The sequence below is a fragment of the Lontra canadensis genome, unplaced genomic scaffold (genome assembly GCF_010015895.1).
Source record: "Lontra canadensis isolate GAN:19392208 unplaced genomic scaffold, GSC_riverotter_1.0 scaffold31, whole genome shotgun sequence".
Taxonomy (NCBI): Eukaryota; Metazoa; Chordata; class Mammalia; order Carnivora; family Mustelidae; genus Lontra; species Lontra canadensis.
Genome location: NW_022631025.1, coordinates 1,800,940 through 1,822,994, shown reverse-complemented (window position 1 = coordinate 1,822,994; position 22,055 = coordinate 1,800,940). Strand labels below are relative to the sequence as shown.

General features: G+C 49.3%; 1 protein-coding gene across 1 annotated transcript in view; it reads right to left on the bottom strand.

Moving 5' to 3' along the window:
• Window positions 1-22,055, bottom strand: part of SHC3 (SHC adaptor protein 3) — a 90,397-nt gene that overhangs the window by 10,552 nt on the left and 57,790 nt on the right. The window contains exons 6-11 of the mRNA XM_032866420.1: window positions 19,723-19,774; window positions 16,200-16,326; window positions 7,892-8,042; window positions 6,849-6,936; window positions 6,115-6,270; window positions 2,601-2,896 (exon numbers count right to left, since the gene is read on the bottom strand). Coding sequence (XP_032722311.1) covers window positions 2,601-2,896; window positions 6,115-6,270; window positions 6,849-6,936; window positions 7,892-8,042; window positions 16,200-16,326; window positions 19,723-19,774 — 870 coding nt within the window. The remainder of the gene's footprint in view (window positions 1-2,600; window positions 2,897-6,114; window positions 6,271-6,848; window positions 6,937-7,891; window positions 8,043-16,199; window positions 16,327-19,722; window positions 19,775-22,055) is intronic.

Here is a 22,055-nt window from a genome sequence, read left to right as displayed (position 1 = left end):
AGTGAATGAACCAGGGAGTGCCATGCTTTGGGCAGGTGAGGAGGAGCTACCAAAAGCTTACATCATCCTTAAGGGAACAAAGCCTCCAACAGCCCCTTTCAGGCTGTTGTTTCAAGACAATGGCGCCCTCTCCTGGTCACCGTCCATGGGCGCCCGGTCCGCACGGTGGGGCGGGACCATCCCGTGGGGTGGGCGGCCCGGAGGCAGGAGACACAGCTCTTGGTGTTCGCCACCGCATAACCGGTGTCCCGGAAAAAACCGCTGCCACCGGCAAGATCTCACCACTTTCCTCTCCTGCCAGCAGTCACTGTCGAGAAAACGTAATCAAAGTAACACCACGTTCAACAAGATTAAAACCAGACGATCTAGCACATAACCAAACAAAGGAGCACCAGAACCTCCTGGAGAGAATTTTTAAATTCTAACAACGGGCATCTTAACGCTAAATAAGTAGACATCAGGCCATGTTCATGGACGTGATGACCGAATGCTGCACGCGGTCGGCGGTCCCCAAAACTCAACGGCAAATTCAACGCCCGTCCTACCAGAATCCCGCGTTCCCAGTGCCTGGATAAACAGGCTCTAAAACCCCAACAAAGAGGAAAAGGTCTGCGAACACCTACACTAGAGAGCACAGAAAGGAGTTTCACGAGGAAGCCATGAAACCAGGTGATATGACTGTTTCAAAGCCATATTGACTGAGTGGCGGGGCACCGGTACCGGGACAGGAGGTCAGCAGGACGGAGCAGGCGCTCACTCAAGACGCAACCCGACGCGCCAGGCATGGGCTGTGGAGCACAAGGACCGTCCGTGTGACCCATGTTGGCTCACTGCCTGCAGATCTAAACAGTGTGGGGTCCTCATCTTAGGTCATCTTCCAAGTACCTCCAGTGAGAATTAAAACATAAACGTGAAAAACAAAGCTTTCAAAGCCAAATGAAGAAAATATAGAAGAGTAGAGTATGTCTGCAACCACAGGCGAGAAAATCCTCTAAAACTCAAGACCGTGAACCTCTGCACAAGGGAAACTTCTATTTGGTGGAGAACATCACGGACAAAATGATCAGATGCGTGAGAACGTGGGAGAGCTCACGTGGAAACTGCATGTCTGAAAACTCAGAAGAGAAGCGTGAGGGAAAGGCGGAACGTGATGTTTCCAGGAGGGACCTGTGGACATGCAGTCAAAGGACAACACAGCCAACATCGAGACGTGCTTTCCTCCCTCCCCGTCCCACCACTCAGATTCGCCACACTGGGAGGACGACATGGAGGAGGAGGAGCAGGAGGAGGAAGAGGAGGGAACCTCGGTGCTCAGCTGCCGCCGTGGTAGTCCAGCCATTCTGGAAGGAAAAGTGAGCCTCTGGTGACGCTAACTGTACCCATATCCTGTGAGCAAAAACCCCAGCCCTGGGATGTGCCCCAGAAGACCAGCGGGGGAAACACACAAGAGGATTCCTAGTGCCTTTAGCCCTTCCTGAGAGATTTCCACAAGTGACCTGTGACCACAGAGTGGGGGACGCCCGGGAGCCCAGCCAAGCGACGATTCCGCGTATGGAAAGCACCCCAGACGAATCTCGTGCCGAGGGAAAAATGAACAAGATGAAATGGGATTTCATTTCACTGGGGGCAGTTTCATGGTTCCAAATTTCTAAGACACACACATAGTATGTATTTTCCCTGATGTATGTCTGTGAGGAAAATCCCCATGACCAAAGAAGGTGGGTTTGCACTACGTTCCCGCGAAGGGCTGTCCAGGTGCAGGGGGGAGAGGAGGCTCAGGGCCGAGGTACAGACACCAGAAGCCATAAATTAGGTCAGGTCCCCCTCCACCAAATTAAATTAAATTGCGATCAAGGCTAGCCAAAGACTGAGGCTTCGTCCCTACCCGTCAGTCAGGACAGGCAATGCCCTGAGCTACTATTTGATCACGCTACCTGTGTCTTTGTTTTCACTGGATAACAAGTTTTAAAAACAATCCTGGAATTTATTTAAAGGTTCATTTAATGTCATTACATTTATTAAACTTAACAGTTCTTGGACTGCGCTAACATCAAGTCAAATCTCTTTATTTACTGAAAGATGGGAAATGCAGGCAAACCCACAGAGATCTTCAGACACAACCATGCTGCCAGGAACGCCAAGCTCACTGTCACGAGGCATGACTTCCCTGAGCGGGAAAGCAAGAGGCCACTTAATAGGGCTTTAGGTACGGCCTCATCACGGCATGCACTCTAGGGTCAGAAACTCGGTGACTCAGCTTTAGAGACATTTGAGGTAAATATTGAAAGCCCATGACCTCTGCACGTCTGTGTCCACTAAGACTGTATTGGACAAGAAGACTTTCCCGGGATTTGTATTCATTTACTGTAAAGGACATCAGCGTTAGCGCTTCTACCCCAGGCCCTCATGATTTCCAAGCCCAAGCCCAGTGCTGGCCTGAATTCACCAGCCCTCTGCACCTGGCCTCCCGGGTCCCACAGGCATGGCCACCAGGCCCTCAGCCAGCACACGTGGGTAGTGGAGGGAAAGTGAGTCACCCAGCACGGAGACCAAGGGGAGTCCGTTCTAAGGAGGCAGGTCGTGTCCCGCCCCGCGCTCACCGTGCCTTCCGGGTCCACGAGCAGCAGGTGCTTGGCCTGGCCGTTGTGCATGCCTGTGAGGACGAAGGAGCCTGGGTTGGTGGCGCTTTTCCGGACCAGGAAGTCCCCGTCGTTCTTCAGCAGCCCTTCGGCCTCCTTCCGGCTCATCTCCCCTTGGTACCAAGGCTCCCCTTCCAGCTCCTCCAGCATCTTGGCATCTGGGGCTCTGGGGGTGACGGGGCTGATGCACTCCACGGAGGCTGCTTTGCTCAGCACAGGCCCCAAGGACTGGTTCCTGAGAGCATCTTCAAAAGGTTCTGCCAACAACAATCACCAGAAACAAGTGAACCCCCAAGAAGAGCAAATATTAAAATGCACAAAGTGATTGATGGAAATGCCAAGACAACTTCCACAAGAAACAAATCTACAGAAAAATGACTGACCAGTAATAGAAACCACAGCCCAAACCTTGGCACCTTTTTCTGACTAGTTGGGTTTCCCGAGACAGCCGGGTGCTGCGCCTTGTACCAGGGATTTGAAGGCACCCTCTGTCTCACCAGTTAGAACAACTTCACTTTTGCACGCTGCACCAGGCCACGCATTATACAGACCACCTACTGCTTCTGGAACATCGGCTAGCCTTTTAACAAATCTGCTTCCTGCTGAATGAAAACCTGCCAATGCTAACAGAAATACATGAAAGGGAAGATAATCTGCAAGGTTAGATTTAGGGCAAAACCTATACCAGCTGTCAGGTGTTTGTTTCAAAATTCTTACATCTGACAAATTTTTAAAAGAGAAGAAAATGGACATTTTCCAGGTGCCTTTGTGTGACTTGGCCCAGGCTAGGAGCACTACCTCCCCGTGGCCTTCATTTGTCTCTGTGTGAGTGTTGGAGATGGAGCATGACCGCACACCCTTCAGGACACACTTCCCACCACAGGCAACAGACAACAGCAGCATGAAAAGTCCCCAGGGACATCTGATGAAACCTCAACTCTCCATTTTCAAAGGAGGTAATATGTACAAAAGCTCTCAAAAATGCCCATGGTGCCACACAGTGGCAGTGTAAGGCGTGATGACAACAACACGGGACCATGCCGACATGCAGCACGAGAACGGGCACAGCTACATCCCCAGAGTCCTACATCATCCCTGGGATATAGTCCATACCCACAGATGTTCAACAAATGCTCTAGGAGGAGACCAATTGTGAGTAGAGAACGGGCAGGAGTCAGGTGAATAAATGAAACCCCCATCAGGGCATTTCGATACTTGTTACATTGTTCACAAATCTGGGAATAAAATCAGATTAAAACTGGTGCCAAAATTAGATTTTTCTGTTTTTATCCTATTTTTCCTGATTACCTGGAGTAGTTGAAGGCTGTATTATAACATTTCTACACCATCACCAACACAACCATCACTATGAAGACCATCACCATTGTCACCATCATCACCCTCACCATCACCATCACCACCATCATGACCATCATCACCACCATCACTTGCCACCATTGTCAACATCACCACTACCATCACCACCATTATTACCACCACCAGCATCAACATCACCATCATCACTATCACCATCCTCACCACCATCACCACCATCATTATCATCATCACCACCATCACCATCACCGTCAGCATCAACATCACCATCATCACCACCATCAACATCACTACCATCATCGCTGTCATCATCACCCTCATCACCACCTTCACTATCATCACCACCATCACCACTATCACCACCATCGCCATCACCACCACTACCATCAGCACCAGGAGCAGCTCCATCACCACCACCATCATTATTTAGCTCTTGTGGTTTAAGAGAAACAACACAGAGTGCTGGCTTAATTCTTTTCCCAGACTTTTCAATAGCAACCAGCCTCGCCAGGGCCCTTTCTTCTTCTTGTCTCCCCTTCTCTGGTTTGGGAGCAGGTGTAGAAATGGATTGACGACAAAGGATGGCTCTGGTTCTTATTTTTCCCATCTCAAACCCTCGTCTTATCTACCTCTTCTCAGGCTCTGGAGCCAGAAATCACTGGTTAATTGACTAAATTAAACAGTGAAAATTGACCATAAATACTCGTACTAAACTGCCTTTGGGAGGCATCATTATAGCTGGAACAGAGGCTCAGAGAGCCTCCACTTTGCCCTGCGTCTTGGGAAAGTGACTTCATACTTCTGAGGCTGTTCCCACATTTTTTAAGAGATGGGATTTGATTAGATGATCGTTAAGGTACCTCCAAGCCCCAAGAGTCTCCAATTCCTCTGTCAGTGGTGATTTTTGCAAGTCAGAATGGGAATCCACTGTCTGGGAAACCAAAGTGGCTGAGAAGAAATAGACTTTTGCTGGCAGGAGGCCGCCGGATTGCACCACCCTCATGCACATCCTCCTTCCCACACAGCCCCCGTAGAGTGCATGCCGCACCGGCAAGGCTGCCCTGACCAGCCACAGAGCCATAGTAACGGTGGCTACATGCAGGACTGTTGCAGAAATTAAATAAAGTAACAGGTGCCTAGCCTGTGGTAGACACTTGTTAAATTCTTAAGGAATTCCTCTGGCCCACAAAAGTCTCAGGGAGCTGACAAAGCAGCATGAGGATGTAAAGCTCTTCGGGAACTCGGGAAGCTCCTTCGAAGTTCCTCAGCCACAATCCCACTTTCATTATGAGTTCCTGGCTGATTTATGCGTCCCAGCCCTCATGATGCTGAGGGTCCACAGCAGGCACCCCCGCCCTGCTGAGGAGCTTCCTGTCACACTCCTCCTCCTGTCTGGGGGTTCACCAGGGCACTGGTTGTCACTTGCGAGCACAGCGTGGTTACTCATGCTCCGCGGGACCCTCTGTTTGGCTCCCCTGCAGACCCCAGTAAGCAGAATGGTACGTGACCCACACTAGATGCTCAACGGAGAGGAATACGAGAGAGCGAGCGAGTGTGCGTATGGGAGAGCGAATGAGTGTGCGTGTGGGAGAGCGAGCAAGTGTGCACAAGGGAGAGTGAGCAAGTGTGCACATGGGAGAGCGAACAAGTGTGCACACGGGAGAGGGAGTGAGTGTGCACACGCCAGATGGCGGATCACTTCCTTGCGTTCGCGTTGGGCTTGGTCAACAGACCGAGGGCTCTGTGAAGCAGGGGCATGCATGCCACATTGGCATCCTTTAGCCACTGATACAGAATCTGTCCCCTTACAGCCGACCAACATTTAAGTGAAAAAACGAGTGCTTTTCGTGTGTGTATCATTTGCCTCGACACTCGGGCAGCTCTTCAAGAGGAACGTCAGTTAGAAAAAGAGGGGAAATGCTCTGTCCCCGGAACTCAGAGAGGGCTGTCAGCCCCAAGCAGAGGTCAGCCAAGGTCGAAGCCTCGAAAAGCCCACTCACAACCCAGAAAAGTGCAGACAGCCATCACTGCTCATCAGAACGCTGCTAGCAGAAAGAGTGTTAATGGCACAGGTTTCAAAAAGAAGGCATCACAGAAAGCGACCTCAGAAGACAGGAAACCCAGACGCATGGCAACCCACTCATGTCGAAGAGGTCCTTCCGCGGGCTGCTCTCTGCGCTGCTGCCCGACGCCGGCGTGGCCTGAGGCGGGAGGTGCTGGGCGTTCACGTACGTGGGGGCTTCTCCGGGGCCCGCGTGCGCCTTCCCCTCCGGCATGCCGTAGATATCCAGGGACCCTGCAACAAGGAAACGAGCCGTCTCTTTCTCACAACGGAAAGGGTGGTCATTGGTGCGTCTGCCTGTAAGCCGCCCCCCGCCCCGCTCCCCTGGATGAAGGCAATCCGAAGGGCTGCTAGATAATTCCGTGGGTCCCCATCGGCTCAATGCCCCTCTTCGGACCCTGTTCACCGCTGTGGTGTTCTGACCGGGACAGTTTCCCAGTCTTCTTGTCAAAATGCGACGGGGTGGCCTGTGAGGGTGGACACAGGATCACTAGGGCCTGACCGAGACCCTGGCCCTGACCTGGGTAGGGAAGTGGAGCGGGCACAGTGGGGCCGAGGCTCCCGGGTCCCCGTATCCCCTTTACAACGGCCGCAGAGCAAGGAACAGAGCAGAAGAAACAGCCTCATTTCAATTGCCCTGTTTTGCCTTTAAGGGTAAATGAAGGCTTTGTACGTTGACTCCCTTCTAGCAGCGCAGGAGGCCCAGGGTGGGCGTGTGGTTGAGGACCCCCACCCACAGGCCGTGCCTCCAGGGGACCTCCTAGCCGGGCCAAGAGTGTGGCGAGCCCAGCCCGCCTCCCTCTGCCTCTCACCTTGCCTGACTGGTGTTTGCTGCCAGTCCTCGCCAAACGGGTCTCCTAAGTGTCTCCCCTGGTAGTAAGTTTGCTCTTTTCCTGCGAACTACAGACACACGTAAATACACAATGAGAAAAGGCATCGTCTCCCTCTTCCCCACCTCTAAACGCCACAGTGCAGTACCAGGGACCCCGGCAGGGAGTAGGGCGCTTTCCCCATTCCTCCCACTTTTCCCTGCATGCCTCACGGTCAGCGTTAGGATTTGGGAGATAGGATTGCGTGGGTGTGAGGAAGAGGCAGCCTCGAATCAGAACTACACGCGCCCATCCCGTTTTCATTTTCCGCCGCCATCCCTCCCTGCGCGTGGCCAAAGGTGAGCCCTCCCAGTGCGGCGCCATCTCTCGTAAAGTAAACTTTGGCCGGCGCGTTTCTCGGCATCGGATCACGCCTCCCATGGCCACGCACGCCTGGCCAAACCCAGCCCGCCCGTCTCCGTGTCACAGCTATTGACCCTTGATGTCACTGTTATTTTGTCACTTTTTTAGCGTCATTGTTATTTGCACAAAGTAGGTGACATCAAAAAATTCTCTATAATGAAATAGAAGTACTACAGCTCTAAAACGGCAATCGCCTTACTGGCCTGTTGAGTTGGAGGAAAAGTCAAAGAAATGAATAAAAGAGAAGGCTCTTGAAATTCTCACTATTTTAAGGGCCCACATCCACTCTCTTTTCAGGGAACACAGAGCACCCCAGGCCTTTTAAAAGTCTTGAACTCTTTCTTCCTCTCACTGAGCTCCCATAATGGGACTTGTCCCAGGATGGAGGAGACCCCAGACTCGTATCTCCAGAATCATAGTATAGTTCCAAGATACTGATTAACACCGTAAGATGTTACAACAAAAGCCTCCCCTTCTTGTCTACTTGGTGTCATCCCAGGGGAGAAAACAGGTGTGTTATCCTGTCAAAGACTGGACAAAACGCAGCCTGCCAGTTAAGTGGAGGAAGACGAAAAGAAATAAAGCTCAGGTGGCCACGACCCAGGTCGGGGTCCAGGACTTACCTGGGCTATGTCGGGGCCATGGGGTCTGGCCTGCAGCCGCACATCCACGAAGCCCCCTGGAGGAGGTGTCTTGCTTGGGATGCTGTTGTAGTACGGGTGGTCTGAGCCATCCCCCTCCTCTTCAGTCCACGGCTCATCCAGACTCTGCATTCTGTTAGAAGAGGATTTTCCAGAGCTTTAGCCAAAAGTTGAGCTTGCCTTCAAAATGAACAAATCTAACGTGAGGACCTGCTACCCCAGAAAAGAGTGTTAGGGACTGTCTCCTCACTATCTAGATCTCAACCCTGAAAAGCAGATGAATGGTTTGGCCGGATACTTCAGCCTTATTTGCAGTTCAACCTTCTGGAGAATTTCAACCTTATTTGAAACAGGGAAGAACTCCTTTTTCAAAAGGACATTTAATTAGGAAAGAAAAGATTTATAGCTAGAGATAACCAGATCCTCATGAACATTCATTTCAATAAGTCAAAGCATAATCAACTAAAAAGTGGAGATTTTAGTGACACAAGAAAAAAATGACAGAGTGAAAATCTCTGAAAATTCTCTCTTCCATAGAACAAACAGGAAACTAGCAAAAAAATTTTTTTTTCAGGATCAACTTTTTCAGAACCCTGGAAATTAATCAGAAGTTTGCAGCAAACTAGTGTGTGTGTGTGTGTGTGTGTGTGTGTGTGTTTAAGCAAACAGCTACAACAACAAAATGCCACAGGAATTTTAACTTGCCCTATTCCTGTCTCCACAGTAGACTTGAAAACCAACAGCCCACAATCAGAGTGATAACCAGCAGCCTGACCATCATAGGAGGGGACCAAACATCACTGAGTCTCTTTCAAAGCCCCATTCCAGAGAATCTGATCTGTCTGCTCATTCCCTAAAAGACCCCATTCCAAGTCTGCCTTTATTTGACCTGATTCAGAGCTTGTCCAGGGGAAGAAGCCTCTTCCCCAGTGGCTTTGTCAAAAACAATTGGAGGCTAGTGTCCAACATCGTGGCTTCCTGAAACAGTGGAGAGCATTTGGTATTATAACAAACCAGTAGGTAACAAAGAGGGGGCTATCGAAAAACTTAGAAGGAAAATCTGGGCAATAGGATGTCCATAGGACTTTGATAAGCTTCAGTGTGTTTCTAGAAGTAAAGAAGACCACATGTTTGTGTAATACTGTCTTCGAGATCTGGGTTGTGTGCCTGCTTAGGAAAAATGTGAAAAGGTCTTAGCTCTCACCTCTGGTTGAAGCCTGCATAAGCAGGAAGTAAAGGGTAAAGGAGAGTTGTCAACAGCTTGGCTGAATGTTGAAGGAGTGCCCCAATCCACAAACAGCTTCTCAGCAAATATGGGAAGACTTAATGATCCCAAGCATTGAAGGAAATCTCTCTCTAACCATTAGCTAACTAATAAGGAAACCAAACAGAGTTGTCAGTGTCATATATGACAAAGAATACAGATTTTTACAGTGTTTTCTTGGAAAAGTCATTAAAACAAACAGCCATAACAAACAGCAGCAACAAGAAATCCTGAGGAGGTGAGCTTCTCAAAATTTGCTATTGTATTATTTAAGATTTCCAGTTTCAATGAAAAATTAGAAAATATGTAAAGAAATAAGAAAGCATGGCTGATATGCAAGAAAAAATGCTATCAACAGAAAGTTTTCTTGAGGAAACTAAAATTGGGGACTAATGAGATAAAGATTTTAAATTGGCTACTTTTAATATGGAATAAAAGAAATCATCAACAAAAAATAAACATGAGACTGTTGTTTCACCAAATACGGAATATCAAAATAGAGGTAGAAGTAATTTTGTAAAATAACCAAATAGAAAGGCTATAATTTAAAATGTTAATAACTGGAATAAAAAATTTAGGGGCACCTGGGTGGCTCAGTGGGTTAAAGCCTCTGCCTTCAGCTCAGGTCATGATCTCAGGGTCCTGGGATCGAGCCCCCTGCTCAGCAGGGAACCTGCTTCCTCCTCTCTCTCTGCCTGCCTCTCTGCCTACTTGTGATCTCTGTCTGTCAAATAAATAAATAAAATCTTTAAAAAAAAATTCGTAGTGGAGCTCAAAACAGATGTGAACAGACTGAAGAAAGAATGACAGAACTTAAAGATAGGTCACTTAAGACTATCAAATCACAGAAACAGAGAGAAAAAAAAAACTAAAAAAAATGAACAGAGCCTCAGAGACCTACAGACCCCATTAAGCAAACCAACATACACATGAGGGATTCCCAAAAGAGGAGGGATAGAAAGGGTCTGGAAGGACACATGAAGACTTCAGGGCCAGAAACTTGTCAAATTTAATTAAAATAATTGATTTACACATCCAAGGAGTGAAAAACAGAAAAAATACCCCAGAAAGGATAAACTAAAAATGCTCCATACCTTAACACATCATAATCAAGCCGTTTAAAGCCAAAAAGAGAGAAACTTGAAAGCAGCAAGGGAGAGGCCACTCATCACATGCAAGAGATCCTGACTAATATTATAACTAATTTCTCTTCAGAAATAACTGAGGCCAAAAGACAATGGGATGGCATAGTCCAAGTACAGAAAGAAACACTGTGTACCAAGAAATCTATATCCAGTAAAACTATCTTTTGAAAATGAAGCAAAAATTAAGACATTCCCAGATAAAAACCAAAGAAAATTCATTACAGCAGATCTTCCCTATAAGAGATACTAAAGGAGTTACTTCAGGCTGAAATCAAGCACTAAACAGAAGCACATATCTATATGAGCAAACAGAGAATATCGGCAAAGTTAACTACGCAGGCAAACTTAAAACCCAAGATGCGAGAAACTATAGGTAACTACACCAACTAGATGACCTAGACGAAATATCAAAATTCCTACGAAGACTCAAACTACCAAAACTTATAGAGAGGAAATAGAAAATCTAAATAGACCTGGAAAGAGACTGAATTAGTGACAATTAAAAAAACCTCATACTCCAAGAAAAGCTCTGAATCATGGCTTCCTCGTGAATTCTATCAAACATGCAAAGAAGAGTTAACAGCAATTCTTTATAACTCTTCTGAAAAATACAAAAGGAAGGAATATCTCCAAACTCAATCTATGAGGCCAGTATTATCCTGAGACCAAAACCAGACAAAGTTATTACAAGAAAAGAAAGCTGTAGACCAATAACTGTTATGAAAATGGATGAAAAAAAAATCCTTAACAAAATACAAACTAAACCCAGTAACATATAAAAAGAACTATACACCATAACTAAGTGGGATTTATCCCAATGATGCAAGGTTGGTTCAACATTTCAAAGTCAACTGTTGTAATATATCATATCAATAGAATAAAAACAAATACCAAATACTTATCTCGATAGACACAGAAAAAGCATTTGACAAAATCCAACATCTTTGCATGACAAAGATACTCAATAAACTTTGAATAAAGGGACATTTTCACAATAAAGGACATCTATGAGAAGTCCATAGCTAACCAATGGTTAATGGTGAGAGATTGGGTGTGGTGTTTTCTTCCTAAGGTCAGGACAGGATAAGAATGTCCCCTCTTCCTACTTCTAGTCACCCTTATGCTGGAGATTCTAGCCAAAGAAATTATATAATAAGAAGAAATTAAAAGGCACTGAAGTAAAACATGTAAACATGTAACAAGTAAAACAGAAGAAAACATGGGTATAAATTTTTGTAACCTTGCATAAGGCAATTGTTTCTTTTTTTGTGCCAATTAACCTCATCCATTTATTTTTTTAATTTAAATTTCTTATTTAATTCAATTTGTTTAACATATAGTGTATTATTAGTTTCAAAGGAAGAGTTCAGTGATACAATACCCAATGCTCATTCCATCACATGCCCACCTTAATGCCCATCACCAAGTCACACCATCCCCCCACCTCCCCTCCAGACCTTCACTTTATTTCCTAGAGTTCAGAATCTCTTATGGTTTGTCTTCCTCTCTGTTTTTATCTTATTTTATTTCTCCTTCCCTTCCCCTATGTTCATCTGTTTTGTTCTTAAATTCCACATATGAGTAAAATCATATAGCATTTTTCTTTCTCTGACATATTCATTTAGCATAATCCTCTCTAGTTCCATCCATATCACTGCAAATGGCTAGATTTTATTATTTTAGATGGCTAAATAATATTCCTCTGCGTGTGTGTGTGTGTGCGTGCGCGTGCGCGCACATGTGTGCGCACATGTGTGTGTGTGTATCTTCTTTATCTGTCATCTGTCAATGGACATCTGGGCTCTTTTCATATTTTGGCTATTGTGGATTAGGCAATGGTTTCTTACCCATGACACCAAAAACAAAAGCAACCGAAGAAAGAAAATAAGCAAACTGGAGTTCATCAAAATTAAAAACCTTGTACTTTAAAGGACACTCAAGAAAACAAAAGACAACACATGAAATGGGAGAAAATACTTGTTGATCATATATCTGGAAAGGGACTAGTATCCAGAATATATGAAGAACTCCTACGTCAATAAATGGGCTACAGATCTGAGCAGGAATTTTTCCAAAGAAGACACAGAAATAGGCAATAAGCACATGAAAATGGCTTAATTATTGGTCATCAGGGAAATGCTAATGAAAATCACGCCAGGGTGCCTGGGTAGCTCAGTAGGTTGAGCCTCTGCCTTCAGCTCAGGTCATGATCCTGGGGTCCTGGGATCAAGCCCCGCAGTATCCGGCTCTCTGCTCAGTAGGGCGCCTGCTTCCCGCCACCCCCACCGCCGCCCCGCCTGCCTCTCTGCCTACTTGTGATCTCTGTCTGTCAAATAAATAAATAAAATCTTTAAAAGAAAAAAAAAAAGAAAATCACAGTCAGGGTAAGGTAGGATAGCTGTCATCAAAATGACATAGAGAAATTAGAGCCCTCACACTTTGCTGGTGGAGGTATAAAAAGCTACAGTCACTTTGAAAAAAAGTTGGCAGTTTCTCAAAGAGATTAGCATAAAGTTACCACGTGATCTGGCAACTGCAGTCCCTGGTGTTTACTTGGAGTGCTGAGCACTCTGTCCACACTGGGACTGGCCACAGCGCCACAGCAGCATAACTCACCCGAGCTAAGGGGTGGTCCCAGACAAATGGGGACAAAATAAAGAATGGCCATCTGAAAAGAGGTAGAGGTGTCCAGTGGAGGGTTATTTAGCCCTAAGAAGGGCTGTGCTAGTAAATTCTACAATGTGGACGGATCTGGAAAACATCCTCCTAAGTGAAGGAAACCACTCACGGAACTCTGTATGATTCCATTTATACAAAATGCCCCAAACTGGCAAATCCACGAAGACAGAAAGATTAGTGGTTGCCCGGGGAGAAGGGGGAGAAAGGGGAGAAAATGGAGGTGACTGGTCACGGGCCTGAGATGATGGAAATGTGCTTGTATCATCTCTGAACATGTGAAGTATCTCTAAATTAGATGCTTTCCAAGAGTCTTATCCAAGAGTTTTATTTGTGTTTTATCACAAATGAATTATATATTAATTTTTAAAAGCAGAACAGGGAGCATTAGCTACATTTGAATTGTTTGTCATGGTCTTCTCTGGTTTTGTGTTGAAAATGACCTTGGATTTCCATAAGAAATATCACAGGGAAAAAAAAATCTCCCAAGGAAAATCAGACCACACCAAAAAAAATCCCCATTCATTTGAAAGAACTATTTTTGATTTCCAGCTGGAAATGGGTGCTGAATCCAAATGAGAGTCTCTCCCCCAATAATGAATACAATGAACAAGAAATAATTCACAAAAAAAGCCATCCACTCACCAGCCCCAAGAGAAGAAAGCGAATCGTGTGCTGCAAACATGTTACTGAGATATTCGGGGCAGCCTGGTGGGCTCCAACACTGCCCCACTCCCTCCACGCCCATCTGTCCATGTCTCCGCTCCAAGTCGTGTGGGCGAAGGAGCTCGAGGCACCAAATTCTCATACCTCTAGCTCTTATTAACCAAGTTGGAGAGACTTGGCTTGAGGGAGTGAGATGAAAACCCAAGGAGCACTCCCCACCAACAGAAGCCTCTGTGCTGCTGGTCCCTGGGATCTTGGCAGATCAGGAGAAAAACAAGCCATTGCCCCCTAGAGTCAGGTCCCAGGACGGAGGTGGGGGGGCGGAGGCTCACAGCACCACCTGTCCCCAGCTAGAACAAAAGTAGCGTCCCCACCCCTCCCGTGCTCGAAGACCTGCTCAGTGGATGTGACCAGTAGCTTGTCAGATGAGGTCACGTGGGTGTCAGTCGGGTCCCCTCGTTCCTGTATGCTTTAGAAATGGTATGCCCGTACTTGTGTTTGGAGTCGAAGCCTTTCTCCACAGACAAGATCGCATCTACTTCACTGTCTTTCCCCAAAACTTTTTCAAACTCGATATAAAAAAATTCTAGAGAAAAATTCCTACCTTCGGTACGCTCCCAGAGAAGCAAGGCAACTCCCACACGCAATTTTGTACCTACTTTTCATTTATTTATTTGACTTTGATGCAACATTTCCAAAGTACAGAAAAGCATAGCAATTAATATAAAAGACCATGGAGATTAAACAAGCGTGAACATTTTGCTCTGTTTGCTTCCTTTTTTAAAAAGGAAATAAAATGTGTTAAACTTACTTTGGAAGGATAGATATAGCAAATTAACAGTAAAATGTGAATAGTGGAATCTAGGAGATGTTCACTGGAAAATTCTTTCTGGACGTTGGAATATTTTCCCTGTGAAGCGTCAGGGAGGAGACACCTGACAGAGTTAAATCCCGCCGCATCACCGCCTGGTCCTCAGATGCTGTGTATGTAATTGGTATGTAATAATCTTACATGTTTTTGTACTCTTTGTACACACGCTTTTATCCATAAACTACATGCACAATTTTATTTATGGTTTTAATACTTCCATAAATGTTTCTTATACTTTTTCACTCCTTTTAAGATTTTTGAGATTTATTCTGGTAATACACATATACCAATCTACTTTAATGACTACATCCCATTGTATGTAAAACTTAAAATCGGCAGAAGAGGATGTGAACTATCAAATTTCTATTCAGTGTGTACAGTTAATGGATAGATGGGTGTGTATAAAGAGTATAAAAACACAGTCGGCCACGTTCTGTCCCCACTCCCTGCACACGGGTGTGTCTGAATTCTGGGACGTGGAATTTACCAACTGGGAAAAATTGGGGTCTTACCAGGCATCTCCCCTACGGGTGTCTTAAAAGCCACTTCCCAGGAGATAAGAGAGTGGATTAAAAGCGTCAGTCATAGGCACCTGAGTGGCTCAGTGGGTTAAGCCTCTGCCTTCGGCTCAGGTCATGATCTCAGGGTCCTGGGATTGAGCCCCACATCGGGCTCTTGGCTCAGCGGGGAGCCTGCTTCCCCCTCTCTCTCTGCCTGACTCTCTGCCTACTTGTGATCTCTCTCTCTCTGTCAAATACATAAATAAAATCTTAAAAAAAAAAGCGTCAGTCACGAAAGGGAGCAAGCTCAGAGGGAAGAGAGGAGCCTTCGTGATAATGAAAGTAAAAGTAGACACTGCCTTCACGAGGAGGCCACAAAACGGGGCTGCAGACGTTGGAGCAAGAGTGGAAAGCAAATTCGGGAGAAATAAGGTTTCATGGACAGTGAACACAGCATCAGAAGAGGCTTTCAGGAGGCAAGCCCAATCAAGGACAGACCATCGCCATGACCCCGTCACTTTCTCTGGATGTTTTATGCTGCGCTGAATGCTCTTCTGTCCCCAGGAGCTCGGTGGTACCTCTCCCAAGGAGAAGGTTTACTCCTCGTGTTTAATCTTTCATCAGACATGAGCGTCAGGCTGTGCCGTTCCCACAGAGAGAGCTGCCAAGGCTCATCCTGGCTACGGACGTGTGTGCCCAGGGCACAGGAGGCTCTGAGTCCCCAAGTTGCCCCAGCTCAGGGCCTCGAGGAGGGGCCGCGCGTCATGGCCATGCTAACTACAACAGCGAAGACAAGGAATGTGTCACACCTGTGCCATGCAGACGCAAGGAGGAAACACACAGGACCCTCAGCTGGTTGCAGAGGAAATGGCACAAAACCTATTACAATGCATTTCTGTAACCTTGGCTACCGTCTCTATAGTTTCTAGAAAATGTTTTCCTCAACATTCACAGCATCGCCCATATGTCGGCCTCCATCTGTGGGGCTCCTGAGCCGCAGCCTGGCCCCGCCAGGTGCCTCTGAGCCTGGGGCCCTGTGACCAACCATGTGTGTCCAGACCACACCCTGTGGAGGTCATTTTGTGATTTTCTCCTCTCGAGTGATGTCGAGAGGCAAGTTTGTAAAATACAGAAAGGCCACTGCGAAGGGTATCACAGCACTACTCACCGGTCGTGGAATGCGGGCACCTTGGAAGGACACTGCAAATATTGCTTAAAGCGGAGTTCGAAGGCCTGTCCGATGGAGCCAATGACATCCTGGGCCAGCCCGTCGCAGCACTCCAGAATGTGACACGCTGTGGACACAGTGGCACAGGCTTTTCAGAGACACCGGGGCCACCAGGCTTGGCCACGGGAGGGGTGCATGTCCCTCATGGACGGTCCCCCAGCACACCTGGTCCCCATGCCACTGCTGTAAGATGCCAGCACGAGGATGCCTCTCTTAACGGCTCTGCTCCCTTAAACTAACGGTTCTATTTGTAAACACATTTTAACATTTTAAATTTCAGATGGATTGCTCTTAAGAATTTCTTAACAGTCTATAAAATACCAACTCAGAGCCCAGCAGAGAGAACCACGGTTTGGAAGGAAACGTTGATGGGTCAGAGAACCTGATCTAACAAGAAGCGAAGCCCGCCAGGGCCCCATGGCCCTGGGACTGGACCTAACCCAGCTCTCAAAGAGCGAGACCTAAGCATTGCACAGGGGCAGCTGTCCCCGTACCTGCGACACCACCAAACTGTCCTCTGGCTGCACAAAGCCAGCCGGGCTCGGTGGAGCTCCCCCAGACAGCTCCCGGACAGCCGCTGCCAATCCTGAGGGCCTCAGGCTTCTCTCCCTCCGACCCCGCAGGCGGGAGGGGGTGCCCTAAGGACACAGGATACCTTGAAAAGAGCAGCATGACAGTATAGCGGCTCCAGATCTCAGTGCAAGCCCCTGAGAATGCTAGGGATGGCCAAGACGTGTGTCCCAAGGACACAGATGCTGGTTGTATTTTTATTGTTGATTATTGCTATTATTTTACTTTTATTGTTGATACTGGTTTTTATTAAACATCAACCCAGATACACAGAGCAAGGCCGTATTACGTTGCTATTAGAGGCACATGGTTGTGCATGATGCAGTGCGAGTGCAGGTGCCCTCCTGCCCGTAAGGAGGCAGGGGCCCGGGTGGGAGGAGGGGGACACCCCAGTCCCCACCTGCCCGTTTCCAGCCAAGCACACCCGCATCCAGTCTGCACCTGCTACCAGGTCGGCACTTTAGAGATGGGTAGGCTGGGGAAGGGTCAAAACCCAGCAGCTTCCCCTCTTTCTGAAAAGCAGAGCAGCAGCCATGGTGAAGGAAGGACGGGGTTTCTGCAGAGCCGCCGCCGGATCCACCTGCGGGTCCACTAGTCTACACTAGTCTACCCGGCATGAAGCCGGAAGCCTGGGCGCGGCCCTCTTTAAGTTGGTTCTGGGGACATGTGCAAGGGGCAGAGCTGCGGGGGAAGCTCCCTGTTGGCTGAGGGCCTGTCGGTCAGGTACGAGAGGGCGGCAGAGCTTGCTGATGCGGACACAAGCCACGTCTCCGGGCTCCGCTCCCTCGCCGAGCTCCCTGGGAGGAGCCCTGAACTAGTGAGCCCTCGCCAGGGAGCCACACCCCGCCCCCAGCACTCCAGCCCCATTTCCGGCCAACGCTGTCGTCTGGGGACTCCGCATCCTCCGCCTTGCTCAGTGTTGTAGATCAGGGGTGCGTGCGGGCTCGAGGTCCAGCTCCCCCGCACAGATGAGGAGTGCACTGTGCCTCCCGGGCCCTGAGGCGGGCTTGCCACTCTTAGAAAGTCATCTCACACCTGTCTGACTGGCCGGTACTTAACTGCCATGGAGCGGAGGTCAGGCTGGAAGATGGGGGGTGCCTAACCCAGGGTAACCAGAGACCTTAGAAGCAGATGGCCAGGTGCAGATGGAGACGCACTCAGGGCAGAGGCCGCGTGAAGACTGGGCGCTGGGGCCACCCGGCCACCAGCCTGGACGTCCAGCCTGGCCAGGGCACCTCCAGGAGCTAGGCCAGGCCAGAAGGGTCCCCCTACAGGCCTCGGAAGGGGCCCTTCCAGCACCTTGCTCTCGGGTATCCTGGCCGGGTTTATGTCGTACTGAGCAGGAGCCCCAGCGAACCGGTAAGGCAGCCTCTCCGGGGAGGAGCAGGCTAGCGTGGCACCCTCCTCCAAGCACAGAGAAACCGTGGCAAGGTCAAGAGGTGTGGGCTCCATGGCTCGGTGAGGGGTCTCGGGGGCGGTCCCACTCGGGGGGCTCATCAGGACCACCCATACCTCCTCCTTGTCTGAGCACAAAGCTTTGTGATTCCCCACCCTGTGGTTCAGAACTGAGAATCGCACTCACCTATGGGCCCCCCCCAGACACATACGCGTGCGGGAGAGGAAGGCTAACTCCGTAAGATCCCGTCATCTCTGACTTCGAGGAAGGCAGGTAGCCCTGCCACACCTCTGCGGACTAACCCAGGGTAGGAGGAGGCCGGATAGAAAATCACCCTCATGCATGCACTTAGACGGGAACCCAAATGTTTACAACCTGACTAGGTGGTGACTTGAAAGGTACACTGACCTACCCACCAGCAAACCTCCCTGCAAATGCCTCTAGAAGGGGCCGCCCTACATCGGGGATAAGAACAGGGAAGGAGTCTGTACGTGGACTCCTGGGGGTCGGTACCCCTGGCAGAAGCGTCTCGTCCTAGGGCGCCCCCTCACGGACAGTAACCTATTCCCTGTGGGCTGTCGTGGAAACGTGTCCAAGACACAGCATGCGGGAGGGGCCAAATGCTAGGACCTCATTCACACTGGAGTTTTAACATTAGAGAATGTATGTGTATGTGCGTGGATAAAAGTCCTGTAAAGCAAACTGGGAACCATTAACAGGTGGTACCTGGGGCCGAGGGTGGGAGGAGAGGGGACCCCGGGCGCAGTGAGGAAGCCCCCTTTTGTATTGCTACAAACACCAGCTGTGACCTTCTTCCGCCGGTTCTACGCATGGGCTGTGGGTTGACCCGTGTTCAAGGGTGGCGCGGGTACTCAGCCTGCCCCCCAGGCCGCTAGCACCCGTGGATGGGGCTTGGCTTTTGTACTTGATAGAAGGAATGGGGTTGTGGGTGTGGAGGTAGGGTCTAGGAATAAAGGGTCTAGGAGGATGGAAAGTGCTCAGATGCCTCAGATCCCCCACCCAGCCTGTGTCCGAGGCCCTGGCAGCCTTGCGGGCTGTGAGGGGACAGCAAGTGAGCTTCGCCCCTGAGCCCCAGGACTGTGCAGGGCCACGGAAGCTTCTGGGATGGCGGAGTTGGCCACGGAGCTGGACCTGGAGCTGGGCGGGAGGGGAGGCAGGCTGTGGAGCGGCCCCAGTGTCACAGAGGCCACCTGGCCCAAGGCCTGCGTGGGATCTGCGATGTGCGGTCCAGGTGCGCCAAGCCGCAGCCGTCTGCGAGCAGCTGTGTGTTTGATGCTCACGGTCGTCCAGGGCCTCCCAGCCCGGCCACTTATGCTGCCACACCGGACTGCCCACACACCTCCGCTGTCGGTAGTAGCACAACGGGGCGCACGCTCGCATTGGCGAAGGGTGCGGAGATGGTGAGGAACACCTGGTGCCCTGCCTCAGGCCCGGCCGCATGTGAGCAAGAGACCGCGAGCCTCGGGCGCCGCTTACCTCTGCGATTAACGGGGTCCTTCGCCACATATGCCACATAGTCTGTTGTGTCCTGTCAAAGAGAAACGAGACACCCCGTCACTAGTCACAGCCAGACACACAACGCACAGACCAGCTCGGGGCGCAAACAGCCTGGTCAGACGCGTTCCTCCAGCCTCCGTGGGCAAGAATCCCCGGACCTCCCGATGGAGGCTGACAAGCCCGGCCCTCAGCTCTGCCCAGCGGCCGTCCTCGGTCCGACCTGGCCGCGGCCTCTGTTCTGGGGCTTGTGGAAACAGACTGCGGGGCCCACCTCAGGGTTTCTGATTCTGTGGGTCTGAGGTGAGACCCCAAATGTGCATTTCCGACAAATTTCCAGCTGATGCTGGTGCTGCTGGGCTAGAGGCCACGGGGAAAGCAGGAGTTGGTGGCAAATGCCTTCGTGGGTGGATGAGACGTGACAGCTCTTTTCCTCCCAGACCAGAGCAGTAATTTGAATCCTTTTAAGACGGTCCAACACACGAGCTCTGTGGAGTAGTCTGGCTGTTGCAGGGGACACGCGAGTCTGCTTGGCAGCCCGGAGGACGCTCTGAACTCAGACGTGGGCTGGGGCCGCCACGGGGGTTTTCGTTTCTAAACCAGCTGAGGAAACATAATTCTCTTCACTCTTCAAAACAGAAAAGTCGTCCCCGCAAAGGTGACATTTGCAACATTCAAAGAAGTCTCAGGGGGGCAACTGGTAAAGGTTCACCCATTCTGGCAGATACTTCCCAAATGTCACTGCTTCGAAGGTGCCAGAGTTAACGACGAGCTCCCGCTGAGTTCGGCATCCGACAGATTCTGCGTCGTGAGCTCCTCCGTTATTTCTCTCTGTGGGCAGGACACCCCGCCTTCTCGCTCTCTGTGGTGCTCCAGGAAAATGCTCTGACGGGAGGGGTGAGGACAGAGCGTGTGAGGGCGTGCAGGGGTTACGAGCCCCCACTGCAGGTGGCGCCAGGTGCTGGGCCCTGTCCGCATGCCGTTTCCCAGAGTTCACAGTGAAGGCTTTCCCAGCAGCTTCTGACATGACGGGCTGCAACCCGGGGCCCTGTGGCATGCGGCCTGCCTACACTGTTCCGTCCGCCTGCTCTGCCCACTGCCCACTGCCCACTGGTATATTCATAGACTGAGCTGGAAAGGATGTGGACATGGCTTCCGGTCATTTCTGTCCAGGAAGATCTGGTCAGGATCTGAGGTCTTCTGCAGCTCGGAGCCACAGATGTTTTTCATGGGTTCAGGGGCTAACTGTCGCAAAGGGTCCTATGACAGCACTTGTGTTCTCGTCTGAGATCCATGGAACCCTGAAGCTGGGCAGGTACATTCCCCCTTGTCTGAGAAGGCATCAGAGTTTTTTTTAATTCGTGTTTTCATTTCCATGGTAATCATAAAAATTAATACAAGAATATCCAGGACCATCCGAATGACCACTGTGGTGTCAGTTCTGTGTGCGATGTCAGTGCCAAGGTTGTCTGTCGGGTTTCCGATATTACAGGTGCCAGGTTTATAAAGAACTAGAGAAAAAAGAACACTCAGGCTAGATGCTTTTGCCCCAACTCGAGCAATGAGTGTCACATTTACACATAATGATGTATCACTGAAGGGCTTGCTTGAATAGAATATATTAGTGGAAGAACTGAGTCATCCAGGCGCCCGAGGTAGTGGAGAGCTGCTGACCTTGAAGGATCCTGCACCGTGGTGGCCGGTTCCAGAGGCTCACTGAGAGCAGAGATCCAGCGTCAGCAAAACCATCCATCAGAGCAAATTAATGTAACTTTGAATGTTGTCGGCTTTATTGTGTTTATCAGTATTAAAAGTGAACTGGATTGGGGTTTAGTGCTCAATAAGAAGTTGAAACAGGAGTCAATACTGGATTTATATTTGTGCATATTTGGGTAACAAAATCAATTTGAGTCAGCACTAGTGGCATTTGCAAGGAAATTCTTCTTTTGAAATCCTTACTCCAGTCCGAGAAATGCTGCTCTGGGGAAGGAAGGCCAGGAAAGAGCTGTGACATGTGTCCCATCCCTCAGATGGTTTGTGGTGAACCCAGAGCAAAGCTCTTCTAATGTCAATATTGATAGTTTTCTGGCACACTGTGGGGAGGGTGTGTATTGTTATTCAGAACATTTTTCTAGACATCACACGGCCACACACTGAACACCCCAGGTTCCGAGATGGGGTTTCCAGGTGCCTGTCCTGTGCCCATCCTGTCCCTGTCCCTGCTCCCCTAGACTTTCTGAGCCTGGCCGGCATTCTGACACTCCTCAGGGGCCTTGGAACACTGTTAATCACAGTAGATTAAATTGTTGTGCACC